At 41.6% G+C, this 18,176-nt stretch overlaps 1 protein-coding gene across 9 annotated transcripts in view; it reads left to right on the top strand.

The window, feature by feature from the left end:
• The first annotated feature begins 426 nt into the window (after positions 1–426).
• Positions 427–18,176, top strand: part of agla (amylo-alpha-1, 6-glucosidase, 4-alpha-glucanotransferase a) — a 64,347-nt gene continuing 46,597 nt past the window's right edge. For 3 of the 9 annotated variants that reach the window (XR_013802607.1, XM_079649946.1, XM_079649941.1), the window contains exons 1-21: positions 427–640; positions 1,799–1,986; positions 3,368–3,491; positions 4,499–4,662; positions 4,767–4,868; positions 5,838–5,993; positions 7,640–7,790; positions 7,906–8,030; positions 8,128–8,240; positions 8,415–8,549; positions 9,145–9,275; positions 9,892–10,028; positions 12,416–12,549; positions 12,895–13,070; positions 13,262–13,364; positions 14,388–14,511; positions 14,745–14,846; positions 15,354–15,395; positions 15,616–15,660; positions 16,280–16,391; positions 16,487–16,622. Coding sequence is in view for 8 of the 9 variants with exons in the window: in XM_079649946.1 (XP_079506072.1) it covers positions 442–640; positions 1,799–1,986; positions 3,368–3,491; positions 4,499–4,662; positions 4,767–4,868; positions 5,838–5,993; positions 7,640–7,790; positions 7,906–8,030; positions 8,128–8,240; positions 8,415–8,549; positions 9,145–9,275; positions 9,892–10,028; positions 12,416–12,549; positions 12,895–13,070; positions 13,262–13,364; positions 14,388–14,511; positions 14,745–14,846; positions 15,354–15,395; positions 15,616–15,660; positions 16,280–16,391; positions 16,487–16,622 (2,699 nt within the window). In the remaining variant the exon portion in view is untranslated. Of the gene's footprint in view, positions 641–1,798; positions 1,987–2,497; positions 2,622–3,367; positions 3,492–4,498; positions 4,663–4,766; positions 4,869–5,837; positions 5,994–7,639; positions 7,791–7,905; positions 8,031–8,127; positions 8,241–8,414; positions 8,550–9,144; positions 9,276–9,891; positions 10,029–12,415; positions 12,550–12,894; positions 13,071–13,261; positions 13,365–14,387; positions 14,512–14,744; positions 14,847–15,353; positions 15,396–15,615; positions 15,661–16,279; positions 16,392–16,486; positions 16,623–18,176 lie in introns of those variants that run through there. The other 6 variants (XM_079649942.1, XM_079649943.1, XM_079649947.1 and 3 more) reach the window with 6 other exon arrangements.

Raw genomic sequence — 18,176 nt, 5'->3', positions numbered from 1 at the left:
ATGTATAGAAACGGCAGAAAAATGGAAATGAGTCAGCTTTGTAAGGGGCACTTGGTGGTTTAAAGTGTAAAATGCCTTCCTGAGATCAAAGAAGACAGCACCTACATATGGGCTCGTGTCCAACATACATTTAACCTTTATAACTACAAATAATACTTTTGTGTGTGCTAAGTTGCTTGCAGTAAAACGGCTCTGCACTAGGCAGAAGCGTTACCCTTGGTGTCACACATCGCTCGAAATGATCATCAAACTATGCATTCCAAGTTCAAATATTTCAGATTTCACTTACTTTACCGCTGATCTTTCAATGCCCAACCAATCAGATGACAGGTTTATAAAGCGCCACAAGCTAGCGGGGGATGCAACCATAGATATGAAACTTATCTAGCTGCTTTCCACCCAAGGCTTTGCACCAAACCTCGCAGTGGGCAAAGAGCAAACATGAAGGTGATCTGGCGAACCGGATCATATTTCTCAGTGCCCTCATCTGTGTTCCTCAGGTATTTCACCTTCCCGTATGATGACATGACTCTGGAGCAGGAGCTGCAGCTGCTGGATCAGCCAGACAAGACGTGTCACTTCCTGGCCCACAATGGTTGGGTGATGGGCGACGATCCACTGCGGAACTTTGCTGAGCCAGGTTCATATTTTACACTCAGTGGAAAACATTCATATAATTTAAACACATAACGTAACATACTGTAACTAGAGTTCCTGCTGCGGTCAATCATGATTATACATCGTTTTTTATAAGGCTGGCGTCACACTGTCCCGAAATTGACACCCGATGGACACACGAATATGGAATTGTGAATTTTGCACAAAGATGGCCCCAAACCACACACGAAGGCAACATTTACATTACATTTAAGACATAGAACTGCAACGAAAGTAACAAAAACAATTATGTTAAAGTACTATGATACTGTATTGATATTTTCAGACTTTGTTCTTTACTTTATCCTTCTTTATATGTAGAAGATATTACGTTTTCTCCGTAATGTTGTTTCCATAGCAACAACAACTTCCTGTCAACTCGCCTTCAAAATAATATATTAAATCATTTTCAGTTTCACAGAACACAAATTGGGTTATTTACATAATATGTTTACATGATTTTGTTGTGCAATAAAACAACCCGATGGACACACGATAAAGGAAATGTTCAAATTCGGCTCTGATCGTAACAACATCGGGACATTCGTGAGGCCATCGTATGACCGCCGGTGGAGTTTCTCAGGCTCCGGCAGCAACTTCGTGAGCGGTGGCAAAATCTTTGGCATGCCAAAAAATTATCGACAGACCTTGCGAAGGTTCCTTTTCGTGTTGAATTTGTGTGTCAATTTTGCCATTCGTAAGGCCATCGTGAGGGCATCTTGTTATCATCGGTGCCATGGGGCATTCGCCCCGATCAGAGTGAGGGCGAATGCCCGATGGCACCGATGATAACACGAAGATGACACGATTTCACAAGATGCCCTCACGAGTGCCTTACGAAGTTATCGCTCACAAAGTTGCTGCCGGAGCCTGAGAAGCTCCACCAGCGGTCATACGATGGCTTAAGATGCCCTCACGAATGGCCCAATGTTGTTACGATCAGAGCCGAATTTGAACATTTCCTTTATCGTGTGTTCATCGGGTTTCAATTTCGGGACAGTGTGACAGGGGCTTAAAGGACAAATAATTTCTGTGCCCATTGAATCTTAATGAAATATGAGCTAATTTCAGGTATATATTGAACAATTTGCCCTGATGAAACGGTGATTCCTTGTGTCAGTAATGGTCTTTGTTCTTCTAGGCTCCAACGTGTACCTGCGCCGGGAGCTGGTGTGCTGGGGGGACAGTGTCAAACTGCGCTATGGCAATGGGCCCGAGGACTGCCCCTACCTGTGGGCCCACATGAAGAAGTACACTGAGATCACAGCCAAGTACTTTAATGGAGTCAGACTGGACAACTGCCACTCGACACCTTTACATGTAGCCGAGGTATTTTCATATTATCCTCCAGGAAAGTAGATAAACATTGATATATACTTATAGGTGCAGCAGTAAACAAAGTATTTAAAACACGTTCCACTTTTACCAGCTGATCAATAATTAAAAACGTTTTATACGTATGTAAAATACATTTGTGTACTTAATGGAAAATAGATGCTCACAGGGTGAAAAAAAAAAAAAAAAGTACCCGCCGGCGGGGACCTTGGGGCTTAACAGGTTAAAGGTCAGCAGCACATCACTTTCCATATATATATATTGTGTGTGTGTGTGTGTGTGTGTGTGTGTGTGTGTGTGTGTGTGTGTGTGTGTGTGTGTGTGTGTGTGTGTGTGTGTGTGTGTGTGTGTGTGTGTGTGTGTGTGTGTGTGTGTGTGTGTGTGTGTGTGTGTGTGTGTGTGTGTGTGTGTGTGTGTGTGTGTGTGTGTGTGTGTGTGTGTGTGTGTGTGTGTGTGTGTGTGTGTGTGTGTGTGTGTGTGTGTGTGTGTGTGTGTGGCTGTGCAGGCCATGTTAGACGCAGCTCGATCTGTCAGACCCGACCTGTATGTGATAGCTGAGCTGTTCACAGGCAGCGAGCTCATTGACAATGTGTTTGTGAACCTGCTGGGAATTAGCAGCCTTGTACGAGGTACAATACTCTGCACCAACTCACAGTGTTTTATCTCTGTCTCCTTTAACTCCATTCTTCCTCATCACACCTCCTCTCCTCCTCTCTCACTCCTGCACTGTGTGACTGCATGCTGTGCTCTCTGACTCACTGGCTGCATTCCCTTCACATATCTCTCCTCCACACTGTGTTTTCTCCTCCACTTTCACCACCACTCTCCATCTTCTCCCTAACTCTCTTTCCTCTCCTCCTACTTTTCTCTCTCATCCCTTTCTCTCCTTCCTCCCCTTTTTTGTTCCATCTTCCCTTCCTCCCACCCTCCTCCATTTTCCTCCCTGTCCATTCCCCCTTTCTCCTCCTCACTCTGTCCATATTTTCTTCACTATCTCTCCTTTCTCCGCCTTCACCTTATTCTCTGTCCACCTCCTCTGTCTCTCCTCCTTTCAATCTATCATCTCCCTTTTCTCTTTGCATCTTCCCTATCTCTCCCCCTCTCTCATCCTTCTGCCCTTCTGTCCTCCGCTCCCTCCTTTTCTGACCATCTCCTCCCTATTTCTCCTTCTTTCTCCTGCTCCCCACCCCTTTACCTCTCTCGTCCTCAATCTCTGCCCATATCCTTCTCCTATATTTGCTCCTTCTCTTCTGTCCATCTCCTCCCTATCTCTTCTTCTTTCTTTCCCCTCTTCTGTATATCTCCTTTTCCTCCATTTTCCTTCCTCATCCTCGCCCTTCACCTCTGTATGCTGTGTGTTGCTGTGTGTGATCAGTTCCTGCTGGACGCTGCCCGGACAGTGTGTCCTAACCTGTATGTGGTGGCTGAGCTGTTCACTGGCAGTGAGGAGCTGGATAATGTCTTCGTCACCAAGCTAGGGATCTCATCGCTCATACGAGGTACACGTCCACAATCACCACACTACATGCCCTTATATGCAAAGTGTATTTAATAATAATGACAAAGTTGACAGTTTGTGTATTTATGCTGCTTTATGTTACATGCAGTACAAATAACGTGAGACAAAGCCCGTTCAAAAAAAGGTGAAAGTGAAGGCTGTCATCCATGTACTCCTGAAAGCACCATCACAACTCTCACTTACTGAGTGGTTTTGCCTCCAATTTGTCACAAATTGTGACAAAGTGCAAACAAAGCGGTGCAGGAATCAGTCTTAAAACCCAGAAATGAGTTAATCATTTACCGCTTCTGGTTCCTTTGTCTCAAGTCATCGTTGTTCTGAACGTGTTTTTGGTTACACAGCTAAAATAAGGTCTAAGCTAAAGAGATTTCATGTTTTGCTCTATAAACTATGTCATTAAATACCCCACTGGTGAATGTCTGAAGCTTCTATTTTTCATAAAAACGGTGTCTAAATAAACTACTCAACGTAATCACGCCGAACATTTGCCACCTTTAGCTTAGCAGTAATGATTTACGGCCATGTGGCTTGTTTATAGCCTAATGTTAGCTTTTTACTTCTGGGGATTGCATTTACTCTTTAAAATCCCTAAGTGGTGTTAATATGTGGGGATAATCCTGCCGAACAAAACGTAGGTACGTAAGATAAACGTGTGTTTGCCACAGATCTTATTTCCTGCAATATTCCGAAATCCAATGGAAAGATCCAACTGGCTTTTAGTTGAGGGAGCCCTTAGGATGCTAACTTCAGGGTTGCACTACAAAAACACGTCATCACTGCACGACTCTATACCAACAAATTCGTCACTGCACCAATAGTGTGAGTAATGCCGGAAATAGAAAAATGAAAAAAAACATTTATAGGAAAAAGGGAGTATTCTTGTCATGATTGTAGGCTTAGCCTTGGTGAGCATGTGTCCTTAATGTGAGCCTGTGTTGAACTGCAGTGCCTGCATGTGTTGTGAAAGCTGTCCCTCCCTGTCCACAGAGGCCATGTCAGCCGGGGACAGCCATGAGCAGGGCCGGCTGGTCCACCGCTATGGGGGAGAGCCGGTCGGGGCCTTTGTTCAGCCCAGCCTCCGCCCACTCATGCCCTCCATCGCACACGCCATGTTCCTTGATGTTACCCATGACAACGAGTGTCCCATACAGGTGGGTCCCTGGGTTTGGTCTGAAGATGTTAATAACCATTTGCTTTAGTAGGCACAATCCATTCTGTGTTTAAAGGTTTGTACATTGATGTTTGTGTGTTACAGCTGCGCTCAGCACTGGACTCCCTCCCCAGCTCAGCGATGGTGTCCATGGCCTGCTGTGCTACCGGCTCCACCAGAGGATATGATGAGTTAATGCCACATCAGGTGAGTTATTAGTAACTGTATTTATATCTTGTGTGAGACGAATTCCTCAATATCATCATATTCATGCAAATATATAAACAGGGTTAATGCTAGTTTATTTTCTCTTAAGTCATGACTTTTGTAGTTTGAACATCTCTATGTATACTGTAGCTAGAGTATTATGTGTTTGTCGGTCAATGATTCGATTGTAAAAATCAGGATTTAACAAGTCTCCAACTTAACCAAACAAACATTTTTTGAAGAAAAAAAAGAAGTTTGGGTGTACGGGGGTCTGTAGATTACGCTAATCGTACACTCAACTATCACCTTCTATTATTCATTCTTGTTTGTGATTGTGTTAAAAAACTAAAAGCTGCAAGATTTATTTTTGATAGTTTAGCTTGGCTTACGCTGAAACAGCTGCTTATAATCGAAATAAACTGACAATCAATCAATAGCTAGCTAGAAAGAGTATTTTATTCTACTGTACAGTATTTCATTTTACATTCTGTTCATCTTATTCTATCCTTTATGAACATAGTTTACTCATTCCTGCTTTTTACTTGCACCACTGTATCACTTGCACTATTTTGTTTTTGCAGTATTTGACTTCCTATGTCTTAAGTATACTGTGTGTTGCACTGGTGGCCAGGACCGGGACTTCACATATTTTCATTGCCAACAACTATGGTGTAGATTTTGTGCATTAGACAATAAAACCTGAATCATGAGATTGCTTTATTGTATGTGTACAGGTGTGGATGCTCACACAATTTTTTAGCCCCATTCCACGGTTTACAAACAAATATTTACAAACAAATAAACTAAATGAATGTGAAACTCACCTCTGATCCCACTGCATAGAGTTTTATAATGTATCACAAACATGTACTGGATATTACACACAGCTGCTCAACTTGCTACAGTGGAACAGAATTCATTCATTATAAGAATGTGTGTGTGTGTGTGTGTGTGTGTGTGTGTGTGTAGATCTCTGTTGTGAAGGAGGAGCGATTTTACCCCAAGTGGAACCCTTCAGCAGCCCCCTCCTCTGGCGGTGAGGTTGGACCTCAGACAGGCATCATAGCTGGGAAACTGGCCCTGAACAAGCTGCACCAGGAGCTGGCCTCACAAGGCTTCATCCAGGTATGAACCACTCTCAGAGCTCTGAGAGAGGGGAGAAAAATAGGGATTTTATTTATGCACAGTATATAGCATTTTAAGGACTGGTAATAAAATAAAATGAAAAAATAGGTTAATTATATAAAAAGCAAATAGAAATGCTCTAGAGTCCAAGCATAATCTATTAAACAAATAACTTTTAACAAAAAATGCTGCCTGCTCCTCCAACCAAGAGCCACTGACTTCCTCTTCCAACCCCAGGAATGTATAACCAGTCCATAGCTGAATGCAGGAAGACATCTGTAACACATGGGAATGATTAAGGCGGTACTGGGCAGGTTCAGAACTGACCTCACAGTGTGGCTGTGACGCCTAGGACGTGACTAGTGGCACCATTAGGGGAAATCATTTGGGACTTTCAGAATGGCCCGATGACTAGGAAGAGAGACATTTTGGAAGATTATGGTTATTGTCCTCGACACCATCACAAACTGGATGTACACCTTTCACCCTAAACACCTACACCGAACACCAGGTGGCTGGATGCAGCTGCAGCAGAGAGGAGATTAACTTTCAGCCTGACAGGAAGGCACCCACACATTTCTCCAGATATAAGTTTGCCACACATAAGGAAAGGTTTAGTTACGAGCTTGCTAGGCATTAGCACTCAGGATTTACGTAGACCCTGATATAGGTACATCCATAATGTGATGGAAATATAATGAGCAGAGACCTGGTAAACAACTGTCTAACTGATTCTTAGAATAGTCATAAACATATTTTGGCCTCTAATGAAAACAAGGCCTCCTTAAATAATTCCTACCGTGAAAGAACATTCTTTTAACAAAATATGCAACGTCTTATGTTTGAATATTAGAATATTGATATAGTAATATACATACTAATATATTATATATAATATACTAATATACTAATAGATAGGAATATGCTCAAATAATACATGCTGCGGTAGAGCTCGGGTTCGAATTCGAGCCTAGGACCCTGTTAGAGCCACAATGAAGTCAACGTTATTATTTAGCTTCATAGTTTGATAAATGAATTAATGATGGAAAAGGATTTATATTGCCATGGTGAATATCTTTTGATGAAATGATTGTTTATTTTAAATCGTAAATATGATCTGTTTCCTTGTACCTTCCGGTTTTTATTTAAGTGAGGTAATTGAGGACAGCCGCGGTGCTCTGAGACCTGATGAGACGGGGAGCGGAACAGTCTTTCGACCGGAAATTGTAAACAGAGATTAGTGTTGCAAATTGGACTGCAAATTATAGTTTATATAGGAAAGTATGTCGCCGAAATATTGATTTAGATTTGCTATTTTGAGACTATTTAAGTCAATACTTTTTTGTTAATAAATTACATTTTTTTGACTGAAAACCTTCGGCTGCTTATTGCTTTGGATTGCGTGTCGTCAACCCCGCTCTATAGTGGCAAAAGGAAACCTTGGATGCCATTGCAGACCCTTTGCTGCAAGTCATCCCCTCTACCTCCTCCTTACACACTATCACTTCAATAAAGGAACGAGTACAAGTATTTATAAAAAAAAAAAAAAGGTTATACTTAACCCATAATGAACTTTGTATGTGTGTTGATATAATAAGGAAAAATTAAATGTGTATCATATCCATTGATCTCATCTGGTCCTGCAGGTGTTTGTGGACCAGGTGGATGCAGATGTTGTTGCAGTGACTCGCCACTGTCCCAGCACACACCAGTCTGTGGTGGCCGTGTGCAGGACGGCCTTCTGGAACCCCCAAACACACAAATATGACATGAACATCCCACCCATGTTCATACCTGGTATGGAAATTACATTATCACCTGTCTATAACAAATCTCCAACTTTTATATCTAACTACGTTGTTGCATCTTTTTATGATAATCTATCCCCCTCTCTTTGTCTCTCTCTCTCTAGGAAAAATAGAGGAAGTGGTGCTGGAGGCCAGGACAGTGGAAAGGCATGCTGGGAGTTATAAGAAGGATGACAAATACATCAACGGCATGCCAGAGTACACTGTGGAAATAAAGGAGCATATATTGGTAAATATTGATCATTTTTGGAATCACTGTAATTCTGAGTATTATTGATATAAATGAGATCATTTAAACTATTATAACATTCAGTATATATATGTAGTTACAGGAGAGTACATTGGTTAAGCAAGCTGGAGTGACTTCTAAAGGTATATCAGAGTTTATGGAGGAAATCACCTTTCAGAATTTGACACCTGGCAGCGTCATCGCCTTCAGGTAAACCTCAGCACTGAAGGGAAATAAGGACTGTGTATTTGCATCATCATTCAAACATTACAAGGCACATTTATCACTATTTCATTGTTTTTTGAAAGCTTTAACATTAGTTTGTTAGCAATGAAATCCTTTTTAATTCAAGGTTTTCTGTGTCACTCCCTCTTTTCCTCACAGGGTTAGTTTGGACCCCAAGGCCCAGAAGCTGGTGGGGGTGCTGAGATTTTATCTGACTCAGTTCAGCCCAAAATACAGGAGAGGCAGTGTAGCAGATGAACACCTGCCAGAGATTCTGACCAAACCCCTGGCACAGTGAGTAAAATGTCCACACGTCACTCACTGTAAATATTTTCTTATGGTATGAACAGAGTAAGGTTAAACCCGCCTTAACTATCTTTAACAACTCTAACATTTGTTATGAAGGTTTAGAGGCAAACAGTGACTCAACTTCACATGTCAAACTTTGTCTACAGATGTTGTAGAGTTATTCACATGTGCCAAAGGTTGCATGAAGTCTTGAGTGTCTCAGAAACTCTGATTGAATTTCCTCAAGTGTCACTCGAGCTAGTGTCGGTTGGCTTTAAGAAGAATTAAAACTCTGGAGGTGTGAAGTTCAGCGGATTTATTGTAAGTCTTGCTACAAGCAACTGCTACTGTCATTGAGTTGCATTATGGGAAATGTAGGCACCATATTTGGACAAGGAGAGGAAAACAAGGAATTAAAAACCATATGTCTGCTTGTTATATCATTTTTTTCATTACACTGCTGTGCTTACTTTTTATAAATGTGTATTAAACAAGACATCTAGTAAATTTCCCTTTTATGGAATGGGACAGCTTGAGTGTACATAAGAGGTGTGGAATGACAAAGATGATGACACTCGTTGGTGTTAAACGTGTTCCACAGACTGATGTCCAGGCTGACGTTAGCCGACCTGAACATCCTGCTTTTCCGCTGTGACGCTGAGGAACAGGAAGATGGTGGAGGCTGCTACGGGATCCCAGGATGGGAGAGCCTCAAATATGCTGGACTACAAGGTAGTTACACACAGTTTCAAATTGAGACACTATACGGTGTTCTAATATAGTTTACAGTGTACTATAATAAACTATAATATTTCCTCAAATCAGGATGTGCTAAGTACAATAACATATTATATAAAAAGGCAAGTACACCTTTATAAAATACATATTAGACAACTACACACCCAAGGTAGTAAAGTTAAGTAGCTGTATTATAACGTCCCGCTTTCTTTGTGGGCCGTTCCGAATGCTTTGAAGTTAAAATATTTATACTTTTCAGATATGCGCTGGGGAGTTAACTATAGAGGCTAGAGTAGAATGTAGTTTTTAAGCCCCATGTGTCCGACATACGGTTGACAAATCTTAACAAAGACACTAGCTGTTGGCGAGTGTTGTACTTTTATCAACACTCACCATCCTTTTCGCTCTATGGATCTTCTATTTGGTGTTCATGCTGAAATCTTGAACAAAAATAAAGTAGCCTGAACATACGTATAGATAAAAGGCAGTCTGTCCTCTAAAAGCGGTGATTGTAATTGAAAAAAATAAAAAAGTGGGAGAAGTGACTGTCTGCCAGAATCATATTCCGTGTGGACACAGGGCCTGAGGTCAGTTGATTTTGTCGCTTCAGGTCTGATATCAGTGCTGGCTGACATCCGTGCCAACAATGACCTGGGCCATCCTGTGTGTGGCAACCTCAGACAAGGGGACTGGCTCATAGACTTTGTCGCCAACAGACTGACACGCAGAGAGGGACAACTGCAACAGGTGAGCAGCCTACAGGGCCACCAATACAAAAAGACACATTTCATTTGTCTCTTCTGGTATTCAGCCCTCCAGATACATTTGGTTTTAAGTGTTCAGGTTTTGAGGAATCCGTCTTTGATTTTATCTCATGAGAGTTGAGCACAATGAAGGTGTAGAGAACAGTATTTACAAGACTTAAAGGTGGGGTAGGTAATTTTGGAGAAACCAACTCGAGTGCGCTAGAATTGGAAAATACACAGCCGGAAAAAATCTGCCACTTCCTTACAGAGCTCCTCCTCCAACACACACGAACGACCACATGACCAATGAAGGCACGAGATAAGTTTGTGCGCAGATGGAAGGCTGACAGGCAGGTAGGCCATCCAGTTATTTTAGCCGGGCCGGCTCAGGGGCCTCATTTATAACGCTGTGCGTAGGATTCACGTGGGAAGGTTGCTTACGTAGTAGAAATCCAAAAAATAGGTACAGAAATGTTCCGACATTTTCCGATTCACCAAACATTGCGTACCGGCGAGGAGAGGAAAGTGTGTACAGCACTTCCTACGCCGGTTTCCCTTTATAAATCAAAATCGACTCGAAATGCGTTGCAGCTTTTGCGGGGTTCAAGTAACACCCATATTTGCCTATAAATAGTCAAAGAAATGCCCTTTCATTCATTCATTTTGACTGACTTTATGAAGAAGATCGCAGGAAATGACGACAGAACAGCTAAAAAAGACATCTCACACCATGTCAGATTTTGGTTATTTTGGGGAGGTGGAGATAAATCATATTGTTCTGTGGATGCATTTTGAAACAGAGTAGCAGCATGGAGGTCAGATCGTCACCAAAATAAATAAGTGGTCCGAAAAATATTCATGACAAAAAAAAGACACATAGCCTTCCTCAGGCAGTGTGTTTATACCGGGGACAGGAGACCCCCACTTGATGAGAAACTGTAAGAAATGATCGGGGAATCCGTCCGGAGTGGAGTCATGACGACTGGATCTGAATCATGTATTTGTATTTGGTGGTTTGTGTCCCAGCCGTCGATCAGCTTTGCGCAGCGTCTTCACTGCAGCCTGTGAATCTCAACCCCCCCCCCTCCGCATCAACTCTATATCCACCAGTTAAAGGAAATACAACTAATGTGTTGTGTTATATTAGCTGTACAATTGACCACATATTGTGCTCTTAGTTTCCATACCTCCTGTGTTTTATGAGCGACTTATCAAGTCTTAGCAAACGGCATAAAACATGATTAAACATGATAGTATATAAAACCATGCTCGTACAACCTATAGAAATGCAAAACGGCGTCAATTTAGACGTAATTCTGTCCTCCTGCTTACCGCACCATTTATGAGAAAACATTTCATAACATTAACACAACATATTCAAGGTGGTTTTAAATAACATATCCGTATTTATTTATTTCTCCAAGTTATGTTTTTGTGTGCACTGAGGAGTCTCAAACAATAATTTTAAGATTGGCTTTGATCAATGTTTGAAAAATGAATTCTTCATATATGATAAATGAGAGGTAACATTTTATTTATGGTATTATTTCCACATATTTCTCTCCATTCTTCCTTCTGCCAACGGTGTCGCTGTTTCTCGTCTCTCCCGTTTTTGTGCTTAGTGCGTACGCATGGGTTAGAGTTTGCGTGGAGGACCGCACGTTTTCCCGTCAAGTTAGTATTTTATAAATCTCAAACATTGCGTAGAGACTGGCGTACGCCATTTTTTGAGCGTATATCCCTTTATAAATGATTGGTCGTGCTTTTTACAGTATACAGCTTCCACAGATGAATTTTTTTAATCTATTTTTTGTCAAAGCACTTAATTTATTCATTTCTATCGGGATGTTAAGAGCATTCCAATGAATATAACAAAAAGTGTATCTCGAGCCGGTTTCTCAAACGTACCTATCCCACCTTTAACTAATTCGCAAATATTATAATAATAATAATAATTAAAAAAAACAAAATTATCAATTTTTTAAAGCTATACTATACTGCACTATGCATCTGTTCTCATACTTCTGCTGCTATGTCATCTTAGCCTGAACATTGATTTTAATGGTGATTTTTCTTTTTATTGACAAAGCTTTGAGTGTCTTAAAAACTATTTTTTTGCATGGCAAGACACCACTATTTAAGTAAAAAATGTAAGTGACAAAATATGTCTTAATTAGATGAGCTGTGCCTTTAAAACAACTTGTCAACCCTCCTGTCACTGTAAGCTACTCGCTATGCAGGGTAGAACAGTATGATTATAGACAGGATGCAAATAATCTTCGAGTTGCATATCTGTAAAAAAATGTGTGCTCATGCACTAAACTACATGCCTCTAGTTTAAGTCCAGCTCTTACCTTCTTCTGATGTGTGTACATTGTGTGTGTGCAGATTGGTCAGTGGTTGGCAGCCATGTTTAACTACCTGAAACACATCCCACGCTACCTCATCCCCTGTTACTTTGATGCCATACTGGTGTCCACCTACACTACCGCTCTGGATGCATCTCAGAAACTCATGTCCAGGTAGGAAACAGGAAATATGCTTCGTTAGGATCTGATATTACTGGGGCCGACAGGTGCAAACGCGGTGTAATGGGCCAAAACACTTCCATTAGGAGAAAGTGCTGCACTTTCAAAACACAGGCAAATAAAAGCACATCTTCACCAACTTGACGATCCATGCGCAGCGGTTACTAAAAGCGTTGCATAAATCGCACTTTTCCCTTAATGGAAGTGTAACAGGTTTGCACCTGCCGGCCACCGTAGTGGCACTATTCTAAAACAGTTTTTGCAGTTAAGAGACATGTTGGACAACCCCACTTCCTGTCTCCCTTCAGCTGCTTATATTCTCTCTCTTTGTTCAAACAGTTTCGTCCAGAATGGCTCCAGCTTCGTGCGTTACCTGGCACTGGGGTCCGTTCAGATGTGTGGCGTTGGAGACCTGCCTGCCCTCCCTCCCCTTTCTATGAAACTTGACAACGTTCCCTACCGCGTCAGTCCAGTCACAGGCCAGAAGGAGCAGTGCTGCGTCTCATTGGCTGCAGGTAGCATAGCAACAGACGCTTAATGGTGTCTCTGTAGATAAAGTTACAATTATTATGAATTATTATTAATAAAAGTGTGTATTGAATCGAAGAATGAGCTCATTATCTTATGGAGATGAAGGTGAAATGAAATAAACATAAATACTGTAGATGAGGTGGATGCTCATTGGCCGATTTGACTCATCCTTCAGGTCTGCCTCATTTCTCCTCTGGGATTTTCCGGTGCTGGGGCCGAGACACTTTCATCGCCCTCAGAGGACTGGTGCTGCTCACTGGGAGACACATCGAGGCTCGGTGTGTGTGTGTGTGTGTGTGTGTGTGTGTGTGTGTGTGTGTGTGTGTGTGTGTGTGTGTGTGTGTGTGTGTGTGTGTGTGTGTGTGTGTGTGTGTGTGTGTGTGTGTGTGTGTGTGTGTGTGTGTGTGTGTGTGTGTGTGTGTGTGTGTGTGTGTGTGTGTGTGTGTGTGTGTGTGTGTGTGTGTGTGTGTGTGTGTGTGTGTGTGTGTGTGTGTGTGTGTGTGTGTGTGTGTGTGTGTGTGTGTGTGTGTGTGTGTGTGTGTGTGTGTGTGTGTGTGTGTGTGTGTGTGTGTGTGTGTGTGTGTGCGTGCGTGCGTGCGGGTGTTGCTCTAGACTAAACTCGAAGGAAGCCAGACTGGAATTTGTTTTAAAAAATCATAAAACTTGTTCATTAATGAAAGACATTTGACATTTAGCTTCAGCTGGGTTAATACTCTCTTTGTGGTATTTAAATTGGGCCAAGTAGAACCCCTTCATGGATTTGGCTTGCAACACAAAGTGATACTGATCTCTGTCTGTTAGGATTTGGAAGTCTCATGATTTATTGTGTGGGCCTGTGAAGGAGAGGCCCTTGGAAAACAACATCTATCTTCGAACTGCAATTACTGATCTTAAAGAGATTGCAACATTATACTTCTTAAACAAATTGCTCAATTCATTTAACACATTTATTATGCACACAATAAAAACTTCAACAAATATATTGATCCTGGCTTAACCAGCGACCTTTACTCTGTTGTTCATAAGCTCGGTTTCAGAAAACCTGTCACTAGTTCAACAACTATTAGAATTGTAGTAATGTCTATAGACCAATTGGTTGATACTAGAAATTATTTGAAACAGTTTAATAAAGTGTGCGCGTGTGTGTGTGTGTGTGTGTGTGTGTGTGTGTGTGTGTGTGTGTCAACTGTGCTATTCTGGGTAACAGTCATACACGTTTTGGTCTCTTAATGCTACTTCATTGCCCTGTCCTTCAGTAACTTAACTCTAAAATATACCATTCTGTCTCCTGGTCTCCATAGCAACATCATCCTGGCATTTGCGGGCACGTTGCGTCACGGTTTGATCCCCAATCTGCTGGGTGAGGGTCGCTTTGCTCGCTTCAACTGCCGTGATGCTGTGTGGTGGTGGCTGCAGTGCATTCAGGTAGTAATATGGTATAATATATGGCTGATGTAAAGAAGGAGGTCTAAATACATTTCAATTTCAACAAGCAAGCAATCCCCTCTAAAGTTATTCCTAACTATATTAAATGTTTGTTCACCTACAATAAATAAAGAAAAGTAATGTATTTCTACATACACATACAGTATGATCTTATATTGTCTTTTAATAATGTACTTATTTATAAACTTTAAACTCCTTTGTGCTTTCTTCAGGACTACACTTCCCACGTTCCTCAGGGGCATGAAATCCTTCAGTGCCCTGTAACACGCATGTACCCTACTGATGACTCTGAACCTCTGACCCCTGGAGAAGTGGTATGTACAACTGACAAACACACACACAGTTAACCTGTTAAGCCCCGAGCCTGTTTTTCAGGTCTCGGGCTCGAAAATGACATTCCCAGAACAAATGACCATATCTTCCCTTCTAAAAGTGTTAAATTAATAATCTTTTTCCTCAAAGCAAGGTCACACCTTTAAGTTGGATGTAGAAGTGTCAGAATCAATATAGATGTTTTTATTTTAAAGTAAATTCAGATTGAACACAGTAAAAAAAATGTAAATTATTGTGTCCGTCAAAAAAAAAAAATTACTTATAGTGAAAACCACCCTTGAATGATGGGATGGTAGACAGTTTAGGAATCCAAACTACAACATATAATAAGTACCCTGTATCAAGATTGATGCAAATCAAGTGAAATTTGACCTTTTTAGAGAGGTTTAGAAAAAAAAAAACACTTCTGGGGTCATTTGGGTGGATTTGACCTATCTCTGGCCCCCCTTGGTCGATTTTGCTGATTGACATCTCTTTCTAACCGTCAGAGCCAGTGGAATCGAGGGAAACTCCCACATACTCCTTATTCGGTAATGTGTGTGAGACTGCCGCATAGCTAAGACCGGAAGCTGCGATAACTCTGGTGGCTACCATTAGCAGCTAACTTTTACTCTCCGATTTTTACATAAAAATTGAATTATGGATTATAAATTAAAAAAATATTACCCAGAAACATTATCAACCTATGGATTAACCGATTCAGCTGCGTTTTTTCTCGTTTTAATGCCATTGAACACGTCTTTTGATCAGATTGACAGCTACGGTGAAACGATCTCCCGTAAAAGCTCCGTAAAGGTACGTGTTGTGATGTCTGTGTTTGCTTCCCCTGTCAAGAGTTTGGATCACTCAGTGGTGATATATATACCTAAATAATCTGTGGAACCTCAGCTTTAATCGGATATCTTGTATGTGCAGCTACAATAAGTAATAAGGATATCTTTTATCTTGAGTTCTGTGCCAAAGTGCGTTAGCATTTTTCGCTCAGGGGTCATTTAGATGCTTCTTATGAGACTTGTGTTTTGTTTTGGTAAAATTGGTTTGTATCGTCAGTTAGCTGAGATTATTCCCGTTAATCTGGTATAATACATTAATAGGTTCTTAAATATTAAGATCCCCTGAGACACAGTGTCGTGAAAAAAAAAAAAAAGAAGTACCCGCCGGCGGGGACCTTGGGGCTTAACAGGTTAAAGGTCAGCAGCACATCACTTTCCATATATATTGTGTGTGTGTGTGTGTGTGTGTGTGTGTGTGTGTGTGTGTGTGTGTGTGTGTGTGTGTGTGTGTGTGTGTGTGTGTGTGTGTGTGTGTGTGTGTGTGTGTGTGTGTGTGTGTGTGTGTGTGTGTGTGTGTGTGTGTGTGTGTGTGTGTGTGTGTGTGTGTGTGTGTGTGTGTGTGTGTGTGTGTGTGTGTGTAGGAGCAGCCTCTGTATGATGTGATCCAGGAGGCTCTGCAGCGCCACCTACAGGGAATTTCCTTCAGAGAGAGAAACGCTGGACCCAAGATAGACATGCACATGAAAGATGAAGGTAGATAGAAAAAAAACATTGCTACTGCATTATACATGGTTTATCCTGCGGTAGCAGCCGGGGTGTTTCATCAAATACATGAATCTTATTTCCAGGGTTCAACGTGGAGGCGAAGGTGGATCCAGATTCCGGATTTGTGAGCGGAGGAAACCTCTTCAACTGCGGCACATGGATGGATAAGATGGGAGAAAGTGAGAAGGCAAAGAACAAAGGCATGCCCGCTAGCCCAAGGTAACACACACACACACACACACACACACACACACACACACACACACACACACACACAAGATAAAAACACACACTCACACAGTCCAAGGTAACATGTCACCCAAATACACACTCACACTGAAATAACACATGATCACACACCTGCAAACACACACTTCAAGATAAATACAGGCACAACACTACACACAATTCAATATATCATAAAAAGAAATACACACACAGAAAATAGATGATACTCCATACACACGCACACTTCAAGATCACACACACACACACATCCTTGTGCAACTCAATTGTGGGGCCCGAACTGATTTTACCCAATTGTGGGGTCCACCCTTTCCAACTATACTAGACCTCCGTTAAAAATCTGGCAATATAGAAAAAAAATTAGAATCACAAAAACCACTTGAAATAAACATAATTCCAAGCTGTTGTCATCACGCTAGTTTTGTACCCACTTAGTGGGGCTCAGTTTCTAGCGGTCAGCACTTATGAGGTCCATTATACACACACACACACATATTTCTAGTTTTTATATCTTGGAAGGGATCAGACACACACATATTTCTAGTTTACATATCTTGGAAGGGATCAGAGTTACTAGACACATTATTGAGTTGGATGGACTTTCCTTGTTACCAGGTTAGGAATTTCACGGCGACCACAATGGCCATGGCCGTTGTTGCCCCTCGGTCTGGCCGTGATGCCCCGAAAATAATTGTACGTGCTACAGCCACCATGGCCTTTGTGCCCCGCGCACTGTTAACATCTCAAAGTTGCTTTAAAGGCATCAGAACAGTGGTCTTGTATCTGAACTGCATTATGCTGCGTTCACACCGGACGCGATGCAAATATTTGCATCGCTCTAATTTCACCGTGGCTGTCAGCTGTGTTTACTTCTGTCATTCAAACAGGACGTGCTGGAGAGGGGGTGGGGCTTATACCCATGAACTTACCGTGATTTAATTGTAATACACGTTTCAAAATGATGCCGAAGAAACAACATACTGATACCGGTTAGTAAAAACCATGAATTAATGCAAGTCTGCAGACAAGACGGCAGGCGAAAAACCTTTTAAAATGCGTATTTTTTTAATGGAGATCGGATCGACCAGGCTAAACAAACGTTGTATATGCTCCATCCGGACTCACAACAACATGATACAGGCACAGATACAACAGCGGCTGTATTCGCCATGACACAGACAGTCTGTGTTTTGTTCATGTTTAACTTTTGTCCAGTTTCTGAACAGATATGAGGAGCTGTGAGCTCTGAGTGCTAACAGCTAACGGCTGAGGTTTTCTGATACAGCGTCAGGCTGAGATCCTCACCGCTGATTAGCTACCGCGAGAACGTGTCACACGAATTTGACGCTAGAATTGAATTGAAAAAATTGATTAAAGAGACTCTTGTACACAACCACACACACTTTTGCATTTCAAAGTATTGCTTGTTCATACAGTTGAATGTTTGAGCTTCACTGTGCCCTGCTGAATGATGTATGTGCAGAGTTGGACCCTTGAAGGCTATTTCTTCTGCTCTGAAATGGAATA

Source organism: Notothenia rossii (assembly GCF_949606895.1).
Source record: "Notothenia rossii genome assembly, chromosome: 9".
NCBI lineage: Eukaryota > Metazoa > Chordata > Actinopteri > Perciformes > Nototheniidae > Notothenia > Notothenia rossii.
Note: the sequence above shows the minus strand (reverse complement) of the source record. Positions and strands in the feature narration are given on the sequence as shown.